General features: G+C 32.8%; 2 protein-coding genes across 18 annotated transcripts; both read left to right on the plus strand.

Moving 5' to 3' along the window:
* The first annotated feature begins 5272 nt into the window (after positions 1-5272).
* Positions 5273-6050, plus strand: LOC131006000 (protein LEAD-SENSITIVE 1-like). The gene is made up of 2 exons (XM_057933152.1): positions 5273-5458; positions 5578-6050. Exons 1-2 carry the CDS (start codon positions 5365-5367, stop codon positions 6024-6026), a joined length of 543 nt encoding a protein of 180 aa, XP_057789135.1. The 5' UTR covers positions 5273-5364; the 3' UTR covers positions 6027-6050.
* A 7238-nt stretch (positions 6051-13288) lies between these two features.
* LOC131006029 (uncharacterized) lies at positions 13289-16342 on the plus strand. Of its 17 annotated transcripts, none has more exons than XR_009095385.1 (7): positions 13303-13731; positions 14060-14139; positions 14216-14282; positions 14682-14751; positions 15512-15595; positions 15822-15908; positions 16132-16342. XR_009095385.1 is itself a non-coding variant. In XM_057933187.1 (6 exons), the coding sequence occupies exons 3-6, from the start codon at positions 14274-14276 to the stop codon at positions 16216-16218; spliced, it is 267 nt and encodes an 88-aa protein (XP_057789170.1). In that variant the 5' UTR covers positions 13303-13731; positions 14060-14139; positions 14216-14273; the 3' UTR covers positions 16219-16342. The 17 variants fall into 17 exon arrangements, 5 of the variants coding, with proteins under 5 accessions (XP_057789171.1, XP_057789170.1, XP_057789167.1 ...); XR_009095388.1 differs by having other exon boundaries at positions 16154-16342; XR_009095387.1 differs by having other exon boundaries at positions 14234-14282.
* The last annotated feature ends 1304 nt before the right edge of the window (positions 16343-17646 follow it).

Genomic DNA, 17646 nt, shown 5'->3' on the forward strand with positions numbered 1-17646 from the left:
AATATTAATTCCGTTTTTCGCCCAAAGTCATCTTCGCCATCATCATAGTTATTTTACTACTACTCCCTCCGTCCCTGAAATAAGTTCATCTTTTTTATTTTTGGGATGTCCCCCAAATAAGTTCATCTTTCTTTATTTCCATTTTTGGACAACTACCTCACCACTAATAATACTTTATTTATTCTTACTTTTCACTTTTTCATCCATCCCAATACTAATTATAACACTTTTTCACCTTTTCACCACTCCCAATACTAATTATAACATATTTTTCTTCACTATCAATACACTTTACCATTTTTCCTTAAAACATGTGCCGTCCCCAAAGAGGAACTTAATTTGGGGACGGAGGGAGTACTTTCTAATATTGCCCCATGCATCTTTGCTTAGCAACTAAAAAATAGATTGAATCAAATAAAAATATTCTCTTGGAACCAGACTCCGCAACATGTTGAAAGCTGCAAACTACAGTAATGGATCATTACATGTTCGTTTTCTTTTACAATAAATCTATGCAGCTACATTATGGCCACCCACACACTAATATAATAAGGATAATTTTAATTTATTTAATTTATTTTTTAAAATAAAAATAGGATTTAGTTATTTTATTATATTTTCTACATTGTACTTATTTTTTTAAATTTTTTTTGCGTCTTTTATTTTTAATTTATTTTTTAATAAAAATAAAAAAGATACCAAAAAATTGCAAAAAAATAACTATAATGTAGAGAATATGATAAAATAATTAAATCTTATTTTTATTTTTAAAAATAAGTTAAATAAATTAAATTATTTTCGACTTAGGTAAATTGTGGGTGGCCACAATGTGGCTGTTTAGCATTACTCTTTCTTTTATTACTACTACTCATGTTTCTATCGCCGCGCAACGCTAACCCAATCGCAATGAATACGACGGCGGCGCGGCTCGAAAACGGAGTGAAAACCGAGGCATGGCCGTAGCGTCTCGATGTTCCATTCCGATTACATTTCTGGCCTGTCTTACCATTGCACATTGAGGATTGAAAATTTGTTCACAATAGTGTTTATGTAAAATTTGTTCACAATTCATTCTTCCAAATTTAGAATATTGAAAATTAAAGCACATTTTATATTTTATTATTGTTTTTAGAAATATAACGACTTATACAAAAGCGACGTACTTTACTACTTTAGCTATTTTGACGTGGTCGTATTTAAAGCTAAAAGACAAAAAAAAAATGTAAGCAAAGAAAAGATAAAATGATAGTAAAATGTAAAAATCTGCCCAACAACCTATCAGAAGTCAGAACTCAAGTCACCATGATGTCATGTCATGACATCATTGGTTTTAAATTAGTTTTATACTCCATCCGTCCACTAATTAAAGGCCTAGGGGAAAAAACACGGGTTTTAAGAAAAAGTGTATTTTTATTAGTTGAGTGGAGAAAGGGTCCCACTTTTTAAGAACAAGTGTATTTTTATTAGTTGAGTGGAGAAAGGGTCTCACTTTTTTGTAAAGAATCTTTGACTTTTTTGATTAAATAATGAATAAAAACTTACCAAAAATAGGTAGGCCTTGTTTTTGTGGACGTCCCAAAAAGGCAAGTAGGCCTTGAATTGGTGGACGGAGGGAGTAGAAAAGAGAGAGAAAATATTTTTTTATTAAAAAATTGAATTGAAATTATAAGTTGTTGATAAACATGGCCCCAAAAAATCGTGTTAATAGGCAAAAATGTCCACTTTCCTAAGTTTTTTTTGTAAAAATGCCCTAAGTTATCATACAAAGCATTCTATGCCCTAATTATGTGAAGTGCCTATTTTACCCTTTGATGTTGATGAGTTTGTTTGGTTTTTTGTGAAAGTCTTATACATTTTTACCGGTCGGACACATGATCCGACCGATAAAATCATGTGTCCGGCCGGTGAAAACATGTGTCCGGCCGGTAAAATCATGTGTCCGCCCGGCCGGACACATGATCTAGCCACCCACCGGTCATATATACTCTTGACTGATAGCTGTCAAATCGTTGACTTTTATGATTGATAGCTGTCAAATCGGTCAAATGTGTAAGACTTTCACAAAAAACAAAGCAAACTCATCAAATCAAGGGGTATTTAAAGAATAGGGCATAAAATGCTTTGTATAATAAGAGAGAGCATTTTTACAAAAAAAAGATAAGGAAGTGGACATTTTAAATTTTTACTCCAAAAAATCTCTGTCTTTCACTTATAGTAAATGAAATTGTATCAATATGAAGCAAAATTCCTTATTTTGTGTTAAATTCGTTTGAATTTATAAATATTTTAACTGATTATATATATATATATATATATATATATATATATATATATATATATATATATATATATATATATATATATATAGGGGTGGGCTACCGTGAGAGCACATTTTAAAATAAGAAATAAGAGCAATTTTTAATGTATGAATTTTATGTAGAACACGTATGAATTCGCTGCATAAAGGTATGAATTGTGAAAAATAAATTCTTGCTATCTTTGGGATTCGAACTCAGAACCATAAATCCATCCAACAGGATTACGAATCAACCGTAGATCTTGATAATCTAAGGGCTGAAAATGATTCTTATTTTATATCTTAAGAAATGCTCTTATTTTAGCCCTTCCCTATATATATATATATATTAGATTGATGTTTACTAAAATGGATATGACTAAGTTGGATGAGTCTCCCATAGGGATGTCAATCGGGTCAGCCCACTCGGTTTCGGGTCACCATTCGGTTTCGGGTTATTTTCAGTTTGGGCTAGTCGATTTTTTTATTTTTCGGGCTAAAATTTTTTGACCCTAAACCTAACCCACTAGGTTTCGGGCTAGCCCGTTCGGGCCCGCAAGTTTTACAATTTTTTTATATGTTTTTTTATATATAAATAATCACATTCTTTTAATAAAAATATCTTATTTTTTAAATCAAGACAATTTGCTTTATTTTAGATACAAAAAGTAGTATATTTTTTAACATAAGTTTACATAATATCTAACTTTAATTTCGTTTTGATAAAAATTGATATAAATGACTATCTTTCTTTGACTTTTATACCATAGATGTTTGTTATTAACCGTTGGAAAAAATCAAAACATATTCTACATGCATCAAAATGTTATTATTGAATTAAAAAGTAAAGTATTAAAGTTTAAAAATTAATTATTAAGAATGTGTTCGGTTAATCGGGCCAACCCTATCGGGCTCGGACTATTTTTGGTTCGGGCCATTCGGACTAAATTTTATTCGGGCTAAAAACTTTCAGCCCTAACTCACCTTTTTTATCGGTCTATTCGGGTCGATCCGTCGGTTTCGGACTTTTTTGACATTCCTAGTCTCCCCAATGCAGACTATTTGTTGGACTTCACAGCTAGTGCTAATTTAAATACGAAAGAAAAATACACAAGAAAAATTGTATATCATTGAAAAAATTAAAAACAAAAACGTTGATCAATTTCAGAAAAAAACGCCGCCTCAAAAAATTTGCAGAAAAAACGATAAAAAAGAGAAGAAAGAAAATGCATAAACTTTGCATCATTAAACAATTAAAAACAATTCCTCAAAAAAAGAAATTGATTAATTTTCAGCAAAACAATAAAAATAGAAAAGAATAAACGAAACAGTCGTCGACCACGAAAAAAAATTCAAACAATAGAAGCACACAAATCAGAATATCCAAGGTGGGACCCAGCAGCCGTCCAAAGTCCAAATTAGCAGCTCCTAATCAAGGTTTTGCATCGATTTTCATGGAGAAGAGTGCTGCTGACACGAAAAAGGACAGTGGGCCCTATCCAAAACCATGGTTAGGGAGAAGTTTTGAATTATTTTTAATACATTACTATATGTTAATTACAAGTTTGCCATGACACGTGGCATGATCCTAACGGACTCATGTATTTCATGCAACGCACGAAGAATTTTTCCGATGGTAACACCTTCTCTCTCTCCCCTCTCTCTCTCTCTCAGAAAGATCAAATGAAATTAACTTTGCTACCCTTTTGTGAAAAAGTCATCCATCCCGCTATAGTGGCAGCAATTGGGAACCTACCTACACTCCCACTTTAATATGGTGACACGTGGTATAATCTTACCTTTTTCAATTAATTTAATTTAATTTACAAGTATATTTTTAACCCAACCTAGGTGGGTCTAGGTAGAAACAACATGATGGCCGAGGATGTAACCCGTATGAACGATGCCATGAATTTTAATTTGTATGAAGGATGCCATACTATGAAGTCTCTAAATTAAATTCAAATCTTCTAGTTCAAGATTCTCAGTGAAGTATTTTCCCCTTAAATTCACATTATCTCTGTAAAATTAAGAACACGCGACGATAAGTTTGATAACAAATGGAACATTTGACGCACCGTGGTGTAATTCGGCCACGGACGCTCACTAGAGTCCAAAAATTCTCAATTTCCATTTTTCCAAAATTTTCAATAAAGAAGATGAAAGGGTTTCTAATTTCAATATGTGCAAGAACGACAAGGCTTGACAATTCCAAAAAGGAAGCTTCCAAAGAAAGCTTTCAATGCGTGGATCCTACAAATGTAACTAAGCTTGGGTTTAAAAAAATATTATTCCATCTGGATGAACCACTCTCATTTCTAATTTATCCTATTACATAAAATAAAAACACTTTATCTCACAAAAAATTATGGGCTCCATCACTTTATATCAATTTTACTCTTAAATTGTGCGTGTGTTAGCCAAACGATAAAGTGATTAATTCACAAGGTCAGGTCTTGGGTTCAAGTCCCCTGTGATGCGATCTTTAAATTTCTTTATTAATTAATACTATAAGTTACTTCCCCCGTCCGCCAAGATTATGTCACAATTACTATATCGAGCGTCCGCCAAGATTATGTCACTTTCCTTTTAAGGCAATTGTCCCACCATCATCTTTAATAGTATTTTATCCTTACTAACACTCTATATTTACAAAAAAACTCATCCAAAATTCAATCTCAGCCACACATCTTATAAAGTGGTGGGACCCTTTTTCCACTACATCAAAATCATCACCAATTTTATTAAATCCTGTGTCCAAGCAATTTAACATAATCTTGGCGGACGGAGGGAATAATTTATTAAAAAAAATTACTCTTAAATCACCATTTTTACTAATAAATAATAATCGTGTCCAAAAGTAATGAGCAATTTAATGGAAGGGAGGGAGCACTAAATTAAATTAATTTTAAAGATAAGGTTATACTGCAGTGCACTTGGGTGCACTATAAATAGATGATGATAGATGATGATTACGGAAAGGTCGAGACCATAGAGAGAGAGAGAGAGAGAGAAAGGCCGAGACCATTGAGAGAGAGAGAGAGGGAGAAGAAAGGTAGCTGTAAAATATGGGTTTGGCTTCAAATTACATCGCCCGCCGCTACATTAAGCCCGGCGACCACCTTTACGTCTACCGAGCATGTCTCGCCTATTCACATCATGGTAACATCTCTCTCTCTCTCTCTCATCCTTCATTTGGCCGCCTTGTCCATTCATGGCCTGCAAATCTTGGCAATTGTCTACAGCCGCATATAAACTTTGGGAAAATAATGTTTTGACAGGTATCTACCGTAGCGAAGGGCAAGTGATTCACTTCACGAGTGCAGCATCGTCTTCGGCTGAACGAAGGGAGGTTTGCTCGGCGTGTGAGTTAATGGAGTATAGTGAGCGCAGCAGTGGGGTGATCGCGTCTTGCCTGGATTGCTTCCTGAAATCGGGGTCGCCGCGGCGATACAAGTACGGCGTTACGAAGGCGGGGTACTTGATGAGACGGCGAGGGACTTGTAACACGGCGGAGGCCGGCCCCGTGGAGGTGGTGCTGGAAAGAGCAGAGTCTCTGCTTTCGAGGAATGGGTTTGGGGAATATAACTTGTTGACTAACAATTGCGAGGACTTCGCCACCTTCTGCGCCACGGGTCAGAAATGTAATCGCAATGGCACGACGCGCACCTACGGACAAGCTTCTCTTCTCGGTGGGTTCGCGTTTCGCCGGTGCCACCCTAATTCGTAGGGTGGGAGAAGACGATTAATAATAATAATAATAATAATAATAAAATAATAATAATAATAGAATAAGAAGGGGGGTGGGGGGGGGGGAGGAAGAAAAAAATTGGAAAAAGAAAAAAAGGGGGGGGGGTAGGAAATATATATATATAAATAAGGAAAAATGAAAAAAAAAGGGAGGGGGGGGGGAGGGGGAGGGGGAGGGGGAGGAGGAAATATAAAAAAAGAAAAAAAAAGAGAGAGGGAGGAGAGAGGAGGAAATATAAAAAAGAAAAAAAAAAGAGAGAGAGAGGGGGGAGGGGGGAGGGGGGAGGAGGAAAAAGAAAAAAGAAAAAAAAGGAGGGAGGGGGGGGGAGGGGGGAAGGGGGAGGAGGAAATATAAAAAGAAAAAAAAAGGAGGAGGAGGAGGGGGGGAGGGGGAGGAGGAAATATAAAAAAGAAAAAAAAGGAGAGAGGGGGGGAGGGGGGAGGGGGAGGAGGAAATATAAAAAAGAAAAAAAAAAGGGAGGGGGGGGGGGGGAAGGGGGAGGAGGAATATAAAAAGAAAAAAAAAAAGAGAGAGAGGGATGGGGGCAGGGGGGAGGAGGAAATATAAAAAGAAGAGAGAGAGAGAGAGGGGTTGGGGTGGGGGGGGGGGGAGAAAAGAAAAGAAATTAGAAAAAAAAGGAGAGGGTGAAGGTGGGTGGGGGAAGGCAATAGAAAAAAGAAAAAAAACTCAAGAAAAGGAAAAGTTAAAACAAAGAAAATAAGGCGGATTTCTGCCACGTTCATAGAGTGGCAACCAAGGCAGCTCGTGAGCTGGCCAAGTTCACTTTTTTAGATCAAGATGTAATGATCTGAAAGTCCGATTTTTCGTCTTGGCTTCTTGATAGTATACATTCAGACTTGGATTAATATATTTTTATTTTTCCGTTTAAAAAACAAAGAAAACAAAAGTAGAAAAAAAAAACAAAACAAAAACAATTGGTCTAAGTAAATGAAAAGTAAATGAATTAATCCCACTTGGCATCATTAATTATTTGCACTCTTCTTTATATGAATCCTCCAAGCATTGTTAATTTATTGATGAATACACAATCTTCATGGACACAAAACTCTTGTAAAACTTGACTGTGATAGCTTTTTCAATGGTCATATTACACAGCTTTTGTGGATATTCATATTCATACTCTTACCCGACGACGGACCACCACTATTTTATGTCACCAACGCTGACGCTATGCTATCCATTTCTTCAATCATGAATGCTTGTCGCACAAAGAAATTTTTTTTCTCCATATTTACAAGAGTTTTGGTATATGTTGGCGATGCAGATTAGGATAGAGGGGAGAGGGGATGCAACATTGCAACCCTTGAATTTTGCAGAAACTGGGCCCCACTGAGTTTTCATTATATTTTTTATTACCTTTATTTCTTTTAAAAATTAATCTTCTTCTTTTTTTAAATCTCAACCGTCAGTCTTTTTTCATTCATTTATATTTATTATTTTTAATTATTCAATTCGAACAATTGTGGTTTTTTTTATTACATTTTCATTATTTATTTTGAAACATTCTGCCAAATAGCACTTTGGCTTTAAATGAAAAAAAATATCACTAGTAGTTATAAAATAATACAATGTATTTTTTATAATGGACTAATACTTCATACACATAGAGAAGTGTAATAATTTTTATTTTTATTTTGAGGTTAGAGCAATGTCACGATTGAAGACTGTTTTTTCTTAAATGAAATTAAAATTTTACTGATAAAAAAAAAAAATTGCATCCAAATATTTTTTTGAAATGAAATTGCAATTTTAAATTATACTCCCTCCGTCCCCAAAATAAGTTTCTCTTTGGGGACGGCACGGGTTTTAAGGAAAAATGATAAAGTGTATTGATAGTGGAGAAAAATATGTTATATTTAGTATTGAGAGTGGTAAAAAGGTGAAAAAATGTTATAATTAGTATTGGGAGTGGTGAAAAAGTGAAAAGTAAGAATAAATAAAGTATTATTAGTGGTGGGGTAGTTGTCTAAAAATAGAAAGAAAGAAAGAGGAACTTATTTGGGGGACGTCCCAAAAAGGAAAAAGAGAAACTTATTTCAGGGACGGAGGGGAGGGAGTATTAATTAAAAATAATTAATAAATTAATTTATATTAATTATAAAAAAATAAATGTAAAATTTAAATAAAATATAAATAAAATTGAATTATTGAAGAGAGCTTCAGAAATCGACATTGATTGAACAAATTAGGGTTCATTCCTTTGAACAAATTATTCTTTCCAAAATTGCAGAAAACTCAGATGCTAGATCTTAGTCCACTCAAACGCGTACGTGTAAATAAATTACTATCATTTTTAATTTCTTTGAACGTGGAAAACATGAGTGGGATGGCAAAAGTTGGTGATGTAGAATTGTTAGGAACAAAGTGAGGAGAGAGGAGAGAGGAGAAGTCCGAGAAGCAGTTTTCTTACCGGAAGCGAGTTACTCCCTCCGTCCCGCGAAGCATGACACACTTTCCATTTTGGGTTGTCCCACGAAGCATGACACGTTTCCTTTTTTGTCAATAATTATTACATTCTCTCTCCTACTTTATCACCTTTATTATATTCTCTCACCTACTTTATCACTTTTATTACCTTCTCTCTCCTACTTTATCAATTTTATACTTTATTAATTACACACTTAAAACACTAATCTACAATTCCTTAATTCCCGTGCCGAACTCAAACGTGTCATGCTTCGCGGGACGGAGGGAGTATGTGTGGGTCCCATTTTTACAAAAAAAAAAAAGCAATGATACGAGAAAGCATCGCTAAATTATTCCACAGAGAATTTCTCAACATTATGGGCCACCACTTGATCCTCAGATATCATGTGTGACCTCCAAATACAACTAGAGATTCCCAGGTAAAAGAATTAAATTATTACAACAAACACACTGACACTGTGTGCATTTTTAGTAAATGAATAACAATAAAATAATAAATTACTAATAATTTTACATAATTATTCTCTTCCTATTAATTTTAGAGAGAAAATATAATGGTTAATTTTAAATTTGAACTTTAAAATATTATATCCCTATAATCTAAAGAGAATTCATGGTTTATTTTTCTTGCTTTAAAAGGAGTATATAAGCAAACCCCTTTTTATATATATAAATTTTAAGATTGACAAAGAATATTCTCAAAAAAAAAAATTGACAAAGAAAGTCAATTTTCTTTTAGGCTATATATGTTTTTCTTTGGTTGTGAAAATCGAGGTACGTCACTATGCTAGTGTATGTGACCTGGAATTGCGGCTCCCTTCATTCCCCATGTTAGATTAATTCCATCATTCCAACTCTAATAAGTTTAAATGTTTGATGAATGCATTTTTTTTGTAGTACTAATATTTATCATTTTTTATGTAGTGCGTACAATTTTTCTAAATAAACAAATATGATGATTTCTCAATTCTATGTGTGATCATAAATAAGTGTAGAAATGATAAAAAACAATAAGTTGTATTGAGAATTCTAGCTAGGTTTGTTTTGTCTTATAAACAAAAATACTTATGTCCAATTACAAAGATACATTTTGACTCAATTATTTTTTACTTGAATTTATAGATAGCTTTTACTATTTTACCCTCCTTGTATGTGTCTTATAAATACTCCATGTACTTGTCTCTTAAATAATAATACATCTTTTATAAGAGACAAACCATTTTTTCTATCGCTAAAATTCACATTTTTCTTTACGGCTGAATATGCGGGTAAATTATCCCAGAAATCTTACTGTCCATAAAAATCCACATTTTTTGTATCTCTAACACTTATTATTAAAGGATAAACTCTTTTCCCATGCCATTTTATTTTCTTTATATAACCAAATGTATGCCCATTTAACATTTGTACAACCATGGAATGAATGCTGTGGTTAGGTTTTAATGGCAAATTATGTGATGGTATATAGAAATTAAAATGTGACGTGAGAGAAGAAGAGAGGCAAAAAAGGCAAAAAAAATAAGGTTAAGGATGAGTCGGTATTGACTTTTCCCATGTTTCTTGTTAAAATTGATGATGAGTTGGTATTGACTTTTCCCATGTTTCTTGTTAAAATTGTTATAAAAAAAAATACAGAATATATGAAAGATTAGTAGAAAGTAACCACCCCATAGGTCCATGACTTTTCCCATGTTTCCTTTTTGTATGTATGTTTTTTCATATAGAAACATAAAAAAAGGAAAGAGAAAATGACACAGTAGTAGTTCTAATATTTTTCGAACATTTTTATTTCTTCCATTTTTTAAGAAAAATGTATATATATATACTTGAACATTTTTAAATGTACTTGTACATTTAATATATTCTTTATATATTTTTATTTACTAAGTATTAATGATTAATTCAAATAAAAAACAAAAGATGTAACCAGATATAGCCTATTTATATAAAAATTAAAAAAGAAATGGAGTGATTGACTTATGATTTCAATTTTTTACGGAGAAATGTGTTCGGATATAAAGATAAAATGGCGTAGGTGCGAATAAAATTCCTTTTTTTTTTTTTAAGATTGCATATAGTAGTGTGCGTAATTTATATTATAACTTAATATTAACCATAAACTTAGTAATGTATAATACTATATTCTATGGTTTGTACTTGTAAAAAATTGCGCTAGGGTTGTGCGTATTCACACATATGATCAAAAACTTCAAGCCAATATTTTCTAGTATCTCATTCCATTTTACAATACTTTTAAATAATGAATATACGCACATTTGATATAAGATTTATTTTCTATTACTTCAAAGTTTTCGGATATGAATTGAAACAAAAACTAGATTATCATCTAGATTAATTAAACATGAGTTTAGATATGACGATTAGACAACAAGTTTTTGCGACTCAACATCTAGATTAATTAAATAAACACAAACTAGCTAGCTGCTAGCTAGATCAATCATACCAGATTGTGTGTGTGTGTGTGTCGTATCAATCTTGTTCAACAAGACATTAATTGATTATTATATCAATTTAAAGTGGAGTCTGCCCCAAAATTACACTACTGCCCCTTTACCAGTCAAAATTATTCTTCTCCTACCTAATTAAGTAGCACTAGAAGTAGTTTAGTATGAATTGATGAAAATAATAAATTGAGTATTTTTATGATCGCTGTACTTCAAATATTTTGTTTTCCTTTCATATAAATAATAGTATTAGATATTAAGCAGCTTTAAAAAAAAAAAATCTTAGATTAAGGAAAGATTGTGTGGCGGAGAATGTCATTTTAAAGTTATATTTAATATTCACAAATATTTAATTATATAGAAAAAGGATTCAAGGAGAATGGTCAAATATAATGATATTGAAAATAAATTCACAACGTCAAATATTTAAATTATATATGATCGATATTTATTTAAGTCGTGTAAAATAAAAATAAAGAAAAAGCCAATATAAACGGAATCCTAATCATCTATGAGTATCTAAGTTCCAACACTTACCCAACTAAACGAGAATTAAAGGCATAATCATTCATAAAAAGTTGAATCATACATTGAGCCATCTTACCCACATCACTTTATTGTAATCTCTTTCTCACCATTCTCTTTTATTCCCTAAAAAGAAAGAGCCATTCTTTTCTTTTTCAAGTAGTAATAATATAAAGTAATTTGAATATTCATAAGCCAATTAACATATACACTTGACAAAACTTTATGATATAATAGTGGATGAAAAAAAGACTATAAAAGGTATGTAAAAAGGAAAGGTGAATTCTGATTAATGATTATAGCCTCCCACCCACCACACAGATAAAAGATAAAACTTGTCGTTTTGTCAACTTAATTTCATTTCACCTAAAAAAAACTTAATTTCATTTAATTTTATTGGGCGAACCTATTAGTAATTATTAATACCATCTCACTAATACGTGCACTTATTTTAGTGAAATGGCATCTATTCAATGACATTATACGTCTAACAATAAACGTATTAATTAGTTTAAGAAAAATTTATCTAACAATAAAACATAATACGCGTAATTAATTAATAATAATAAAGTCCGATGCGAACAAAATTTATGTGTCAAGTCAAATGTAAAAAGCTTAAAACAAAATTTGTGTGTCAAATCAAATTAATTGGCCGAAATTAAAGTATTAATATGTTGGCCACTAATGAATAATGATTTATATGTTTGAACTTGACTTATGATTGCTATTTAATTACTACTAGTATGTTTTAGGGCGAAATGTGTTGCGGTCTAAATTGTATATTCTCAAAATTGATCAAACTCCGTCCATCAAAGATATGCCAATTTACTTTCGACCCACTTTAAATGTAAGTGGAATGATATGGACCCTACTACTAAAAATGGATGTGACATACTCCCTCCGTTTTTTTTTAGGTGTCCTATTAAGATAAATTTATTGTTCCTTTTTAAGTGTCCTATTTCAAAATTTGAGAATAAAAAATGACAAAGTTCCTACTTTACCCCTTTTTAAATGTCCTATTTCAAAATTTGAGAATAAATTTAGTACACTTTGAAAATAATAAATATGGGCACAAAAGTAATACTCCAACTTCCTTGATATATGTAATTTTTTTCCATGGGACACTTAAAAAAAACAGAGGGAGTATGTTTGGTGGACGGACGAAAAAGGAAATTGTGGCATATCTTTGATAGACGGAGGAGTAATTAGGAGAGAATCTTTAATCTGGTGTGGAAAATTACTGTTGCCCTCTTCCTGCTTAAGTAAACCCTTTTCTTCTTATGAAAAAATATTTACTGTTGCAAAAGATCAAAAGATTGCTCACTTCTTATCCAAATTCCCAGGTGGACTCCAGCTCATCTAATTGACTTTGTGCAAATTTATTTGCTGCCTACACAACTAAAAATTGAAATTGGGATAACGGTTCATACATAACGGTTTTGGTCAAAAACCGTTATGTATGAGCGCACTTTTAGTAATACATAACGGTTTTCCAAAACTCCGTTATGTATGTACTGTTATCCAAATGTATTTATAACAGTATCAAACTAACCGTTACGTATTAGCGTTATCTATTAGTAATATATATAACGGTATTACAGAACCGTTAACTCATTCGTTATGTATGAGCATCTATTCAACAACGATTATTTCAGCGTTAAGAATACCGTTATATATCAACGTGATTTATAACGGTAGTTCCAATTGTTATTCCCTACTGTTATCTATGAGTTTTTTTTTTAAAAAAAAAATTGTTTTTAAATCTTTTAAAACTAAATTATAGGCATCTTTTTATAACAAAAAAAAAACCTAAATCTCACCCTAGTCTTCACTCCATCTGCAATTTCACTCCATCACAATTTCACTCCTTCTGCAATTTCGTGAAATCAATTTCTGACTACTCAATTTTAAGATTTCCCCTTCGCCTCTCTTCCACCGCATCACCAAATCTCAAACCCTAGTCGCTGCTTCTGCCGAAAGCTCGCGGCAATTCGGAGGGGGACGCGCTCCACGCGAACCGCCGCTGCTCGAGTAGCAAGCACCAGCGGTCGGCGCCTCCGTCTCAGTCGCGAATCGGGCCAGATTCTGCAGTGAATCGCGTCCTCCGCCTTCTCCGCAATTCGGCGCCTCCGCCTAGGCCACGATTCGCAGCCACCACTATGTGAATCGCCCTCCTCTTCTAAGCCTCTGCCGCCACCGCCGCCTCGGTCTATCTCTCCGCCGTGCTTGAGTACCTCGCCGCTGAGGTTAAGTAGATTTTAGATTCGCAACACACCCCCTTTGATTGCATGCGTCGAGTTTTATTAAATTCATTGAATTCGATTCGTTTTTATGTTATTTTTATTTGAACTTTAATTTGCTGAAAAAATCATCCACCAACGTCAATTGATTGCTGTATTTGTTTGATTAATTGTAAAAGGGAAAATTCATCAAAAATGATCTTTTAATCTATTGTTTTAATTTTAAATGCTAGATTATTGTTATTTTCCTTTATTTGTACTTTGGTTTTGGATTTGATTTTGCTCACATAATTTTGGATATTAGGAGATTAATTCAATTTGCTGCTGTGATTAGGTGTTGGAGCTTGCTGGAAATTCTCCTAAAGACAACAAGAAGACATGATTGTTCTCCCAAACATTCACCAGACTCCTAAAGTGAGTTATGAAAGCATGCATGAATTTTAGGGGATTTTTGTTGTGAATTAAATGGTTTTTCGTTGATGGAATTGAGGCATTCGAAATCTCACAGAGCAGCGTTTCTATGTGCCATTTTGGTCAACCCACTTGATATGGCTAAGGTGCATTTGATATCTCAATATTTTTCTTTATTAATGATCTATCTAGCTAAGTTTCTACTTCTTTGATTCACTAAGGTTGTAGCAATGTATCCCCTTCCTCCTTAATTTTCTGTTTGTGGATATATGCTATTGAGTCCTTCAGTCACTTGCCAATTGGTTGCTAGACTTGTACTTGTTTAGTAAAACTAGTTAATGGTCTAATTGATTTTTCGAATACAAACCCCTTCCCTCACCTAGTCACCTGCAAAAAAAAAACAAAAACTGGTTTAGCTATTGAAATTTTCTTTCACTTATCTTTAATGTTTGCAGTTTAGGGCAGCTCTACTTGTACGTCTAGTAGTATTACTATTCACTTATTCATCTCCATCTGATTTTTTTGCTTTTTGTGTAATCTTTCAGACAAGATTACAGGCACAAGCAGCTGGAGTCCCCTACTCGGCTACTCCTATCCATTAAATAAAAAAAAAATGTAATATTGCTTATCTCTTTACTCACTTCGAAGTTCAATTGAAGAAATGTTTAGTTGTTACACTTTTGTTGGTTGCAAAAAACGAGTTTCACATAGGAATACATATGGAAGTTGATAATATAAATAAGAAGCCATATGCCTCATAAATGATAGACAATTGCAAAGTAAAGTAAAGATGCTTATTAGTAATTTAATAGTTGAATTCCCGATGGGTATTTCTAACATGCTCAATTGAATGTTATTAGTATTTTGTATTTTTTTTTAGATAAATATTATTAGTAATTTAATAAAATGTTATTTGCCTGACAAAGGTACTTATTCTTTTAATATAGTGAAGGAGAGCAAGTTTTTATGGATTATAGCACATTTAAAATATAGCTTATTACTGTTATGTTATTGGTTTTTTATTCATTGATTATCCTTGACATTAGTATTATCTTAAGAGAAGACATTGGTTTCTTATTTTGATGTTGTACCTTATCCTAGTAGCCATTACGTGAGTAGTCCCCCAGAATTTATATATATTAAAAATATGACTATGTTTTAGGCTACTTATGTTGATTTAAAACTTAGGCAGAATACTATTTGATGTGTACGTAGTTAGACATATGATGTGAAATCCTTTGCGTTTGGGTTTAATTAGGAAGTCCTTATCCTAGCAAGTGAATCCATGACTAGCAGCCTGCTGCTTAAGCTTTCAATATCAGTCAATATTTTAAAGTTAATGGTAATACTCACTAGTTATTATTTACTTTGTAAGGTTGCGCTAGTTCATGGGATTTCCATGGGTGAAGGTGCATCCTTAATGGTCCCAATGAAGTTCTCTGTTGTCACAGAGAAAAGTGTGAGTATAATGAATCCTTCTTTTCTCTGTATCCTATTATGGTGTTTAAACATTAATAATTTCTTTTACAATATGTCAATCTAAGGTTTTGCAACTCCGGAGGCAAGCAATATTGGCTTTCATACTGATTGTGATTTTCATACATGCTATCTCACCTTTCTTTGTGGATTGAGCTGTACATCTTGTATTCTTGCATCATCTAACATAACATACTTGTGGGATTCAGAAAGACCTCAACACCAAGATTGAGAAGTCGAGGAAGCAGATAAAAGAATGCAAAAACAGAGCAAAGAAAATATGTGGTGTTAAGAAGGTATGATTGTCCTTACGCCGTGTGATTGACCTTCCAAAATTTTATTCAACTGCTTTTGTTCAAATATTTCTTCACTTTTGAAGTCATTGTCCGTGTAGGAATACATCGTTATAAGTGTTCTTATCTAGTTTATAATATGGTTTGATGCTTAAGTCTATAGTCTACAAGACTACAACTTATATTATAGCAGGAAATGTTAGACATCATCTTCTTCGATTTTCAGATTTCATTCCGCGTTTTGACAGATGGAAGTTTGGATGGATGGATTGCTTTTGACTTAAAGCTACTTCAGAGTATCATTTTTCGTTGAAAATTGTAAATGACTACTCTAGCTACTTAGATACATTACTTTTGTTAGTAAAGTATTGGATGGTTAAGTTATTTGGATATATTTGCATTTTTTATTATGGATGGATGGAGTTATTGGGATGGTATAATGTTTGACTGATTAAGTATTTATATAATATATGTTTTGGTTGTAGTATTTGTTGTGTTTGAGGTTATTGTATATTGTATAATTTGTATTTAAGAAATTACAAAAATAGATAATAATAATAATAATAATAATAATAATAATAATAATAATAATAATAATAATAATAATAAAATATGCTAAAATTCTGCATTCGATAATACATAACGGAAATAACTGTTATATAAAATACAAAAAAGTGTTATGAAATGACAATATAATATGTAAGAAATATATTTTATAACGGAAAAAATAAGTTTTATAACGGTGAAAATCGTTATGTTTTCTATCATAAGATAACGATAGTTAACCGTTATGTAAAATATAAAAAATCGTTATGTATATTTACAATACATAACGGAAAAAATACATTTTATAACATATTTTACCGTTACGTATTATAATCATACACAACGGTATTTCATGTGTTATGTATCCTCATACTACCGTTATGTATACATAGTATAAATAACGGTATATTACCGTTATGTATGAGCGCCCTCATACATAACACCACTATATACAACGCTTTTTTTGGTACATAGATAACGGAAAATTACCGTTATGTATGAGCGTTTTTTTTAGTAGTGCTATCTCATTTAATATGAGCTTTGACTTAGATGCTGCTGATGCACAAACAAGTTAAAACAAGGATACTTCTTTCAGCTTTGCCTATTTTGACTTGGACTTTGTTTGTTAATCTCTAGTCATGTATCAGATTTAATTTCTTTCTCTTTTTAGGCTATGGTTTGATAATCTTATTTTGTTTGCCATTTTTCTTCAAAATAATAATAGTACGACCTCCTCGTCCTTTGATTACATGAAGATACATAAATAAATTTTCTATTTAAGTGAAAGAGGCATCTACATTGGTGGTGACAAAGTGACTCAACATCATAATTCAACTTCGGCTGAGTCTACCTCCTCGTCCTCATCCTCGTCCTCCTCCTCATCTGTTCCAAAACTTGGGAGTCGGAGTTGTGGTGACCCTACTTCCCTTTGCTCCTCATCAAAAGTGGCAGCAGTCGGGTTAACTGGCTTACGCGTTTCAACTATGAGGCGGGACGTGCCTTGCTCGTACGTGCTTATCGTGAGCGTGGTGCTGCTCCTGTGATGCTTAGCAGCACTGCATTGATATGCTTCTTGTGTTTTGTTTAGATATAATGTATTTTTAGCACAAGTGTTGACAAATGTTGCTGCAGTTGCCAGAGTGTTTTCATCTTCTTTTTGCAGGAAAATGGTGTAATGAATCTGATTTAACATTGG

The sequence above is a fragment of the Salvia miltiorrhiza genome, chromosome 1 (assembly GCF_028751815.1).
Source record: "Salvia miltiorrhiza cultivar Shanhuang (shh) chromosome 1, IMPLAD_Smil_shh, whole genome shotgun sequence".
NCBI classification, from domain to species: domain Eukaryota; kingdom Viridiplantae; phylum Streptophyta; class Magnoliopsida; order Lamiales; family Lamiaceae; genus Salvia; species Salvia miltiorrhiza.

Excerpts from the sequence above, each read along its gene's own strand:
- LOC131006000 (XM_057933152.1), top strand. The coding sequence starts at position 5,365 with ATGGGTTTGGCTTCAAATTACATCGCCCGCCGCTACATTAAGCCCGGC. Across the intron at positions 5,459-5,577 it reads TCTCGCCTATTCACATCATG|GTATCTACCGTAGCGAAGGG; the intron begins GTAACATCTCTC and ends ATGTTTTGACAG.
- LOC131006029 (XM_057933184.1), top strand. The coding sequence starts at position 14,205 with ATGGAATTGAGGCATTCGAAATCTCACAGAGCAGCGTTTCTATGTGCC. Across the intron at positions 14,283-15,511 it reads ACCCACTTGATATGGCTAAG|GTTGCGCTAGTTCATGGGAT; the intron begins GTGCATTTGATA and ends TTACTTTGTAAG. Across the intron at positions 15,909-16,131 it reads AAATATGTGGTGTTAAGAAG|ATTTCATTCCGCGTTTTGAC; the intron begins GTATGATTGTCC and ends TTCGATTTTCAG.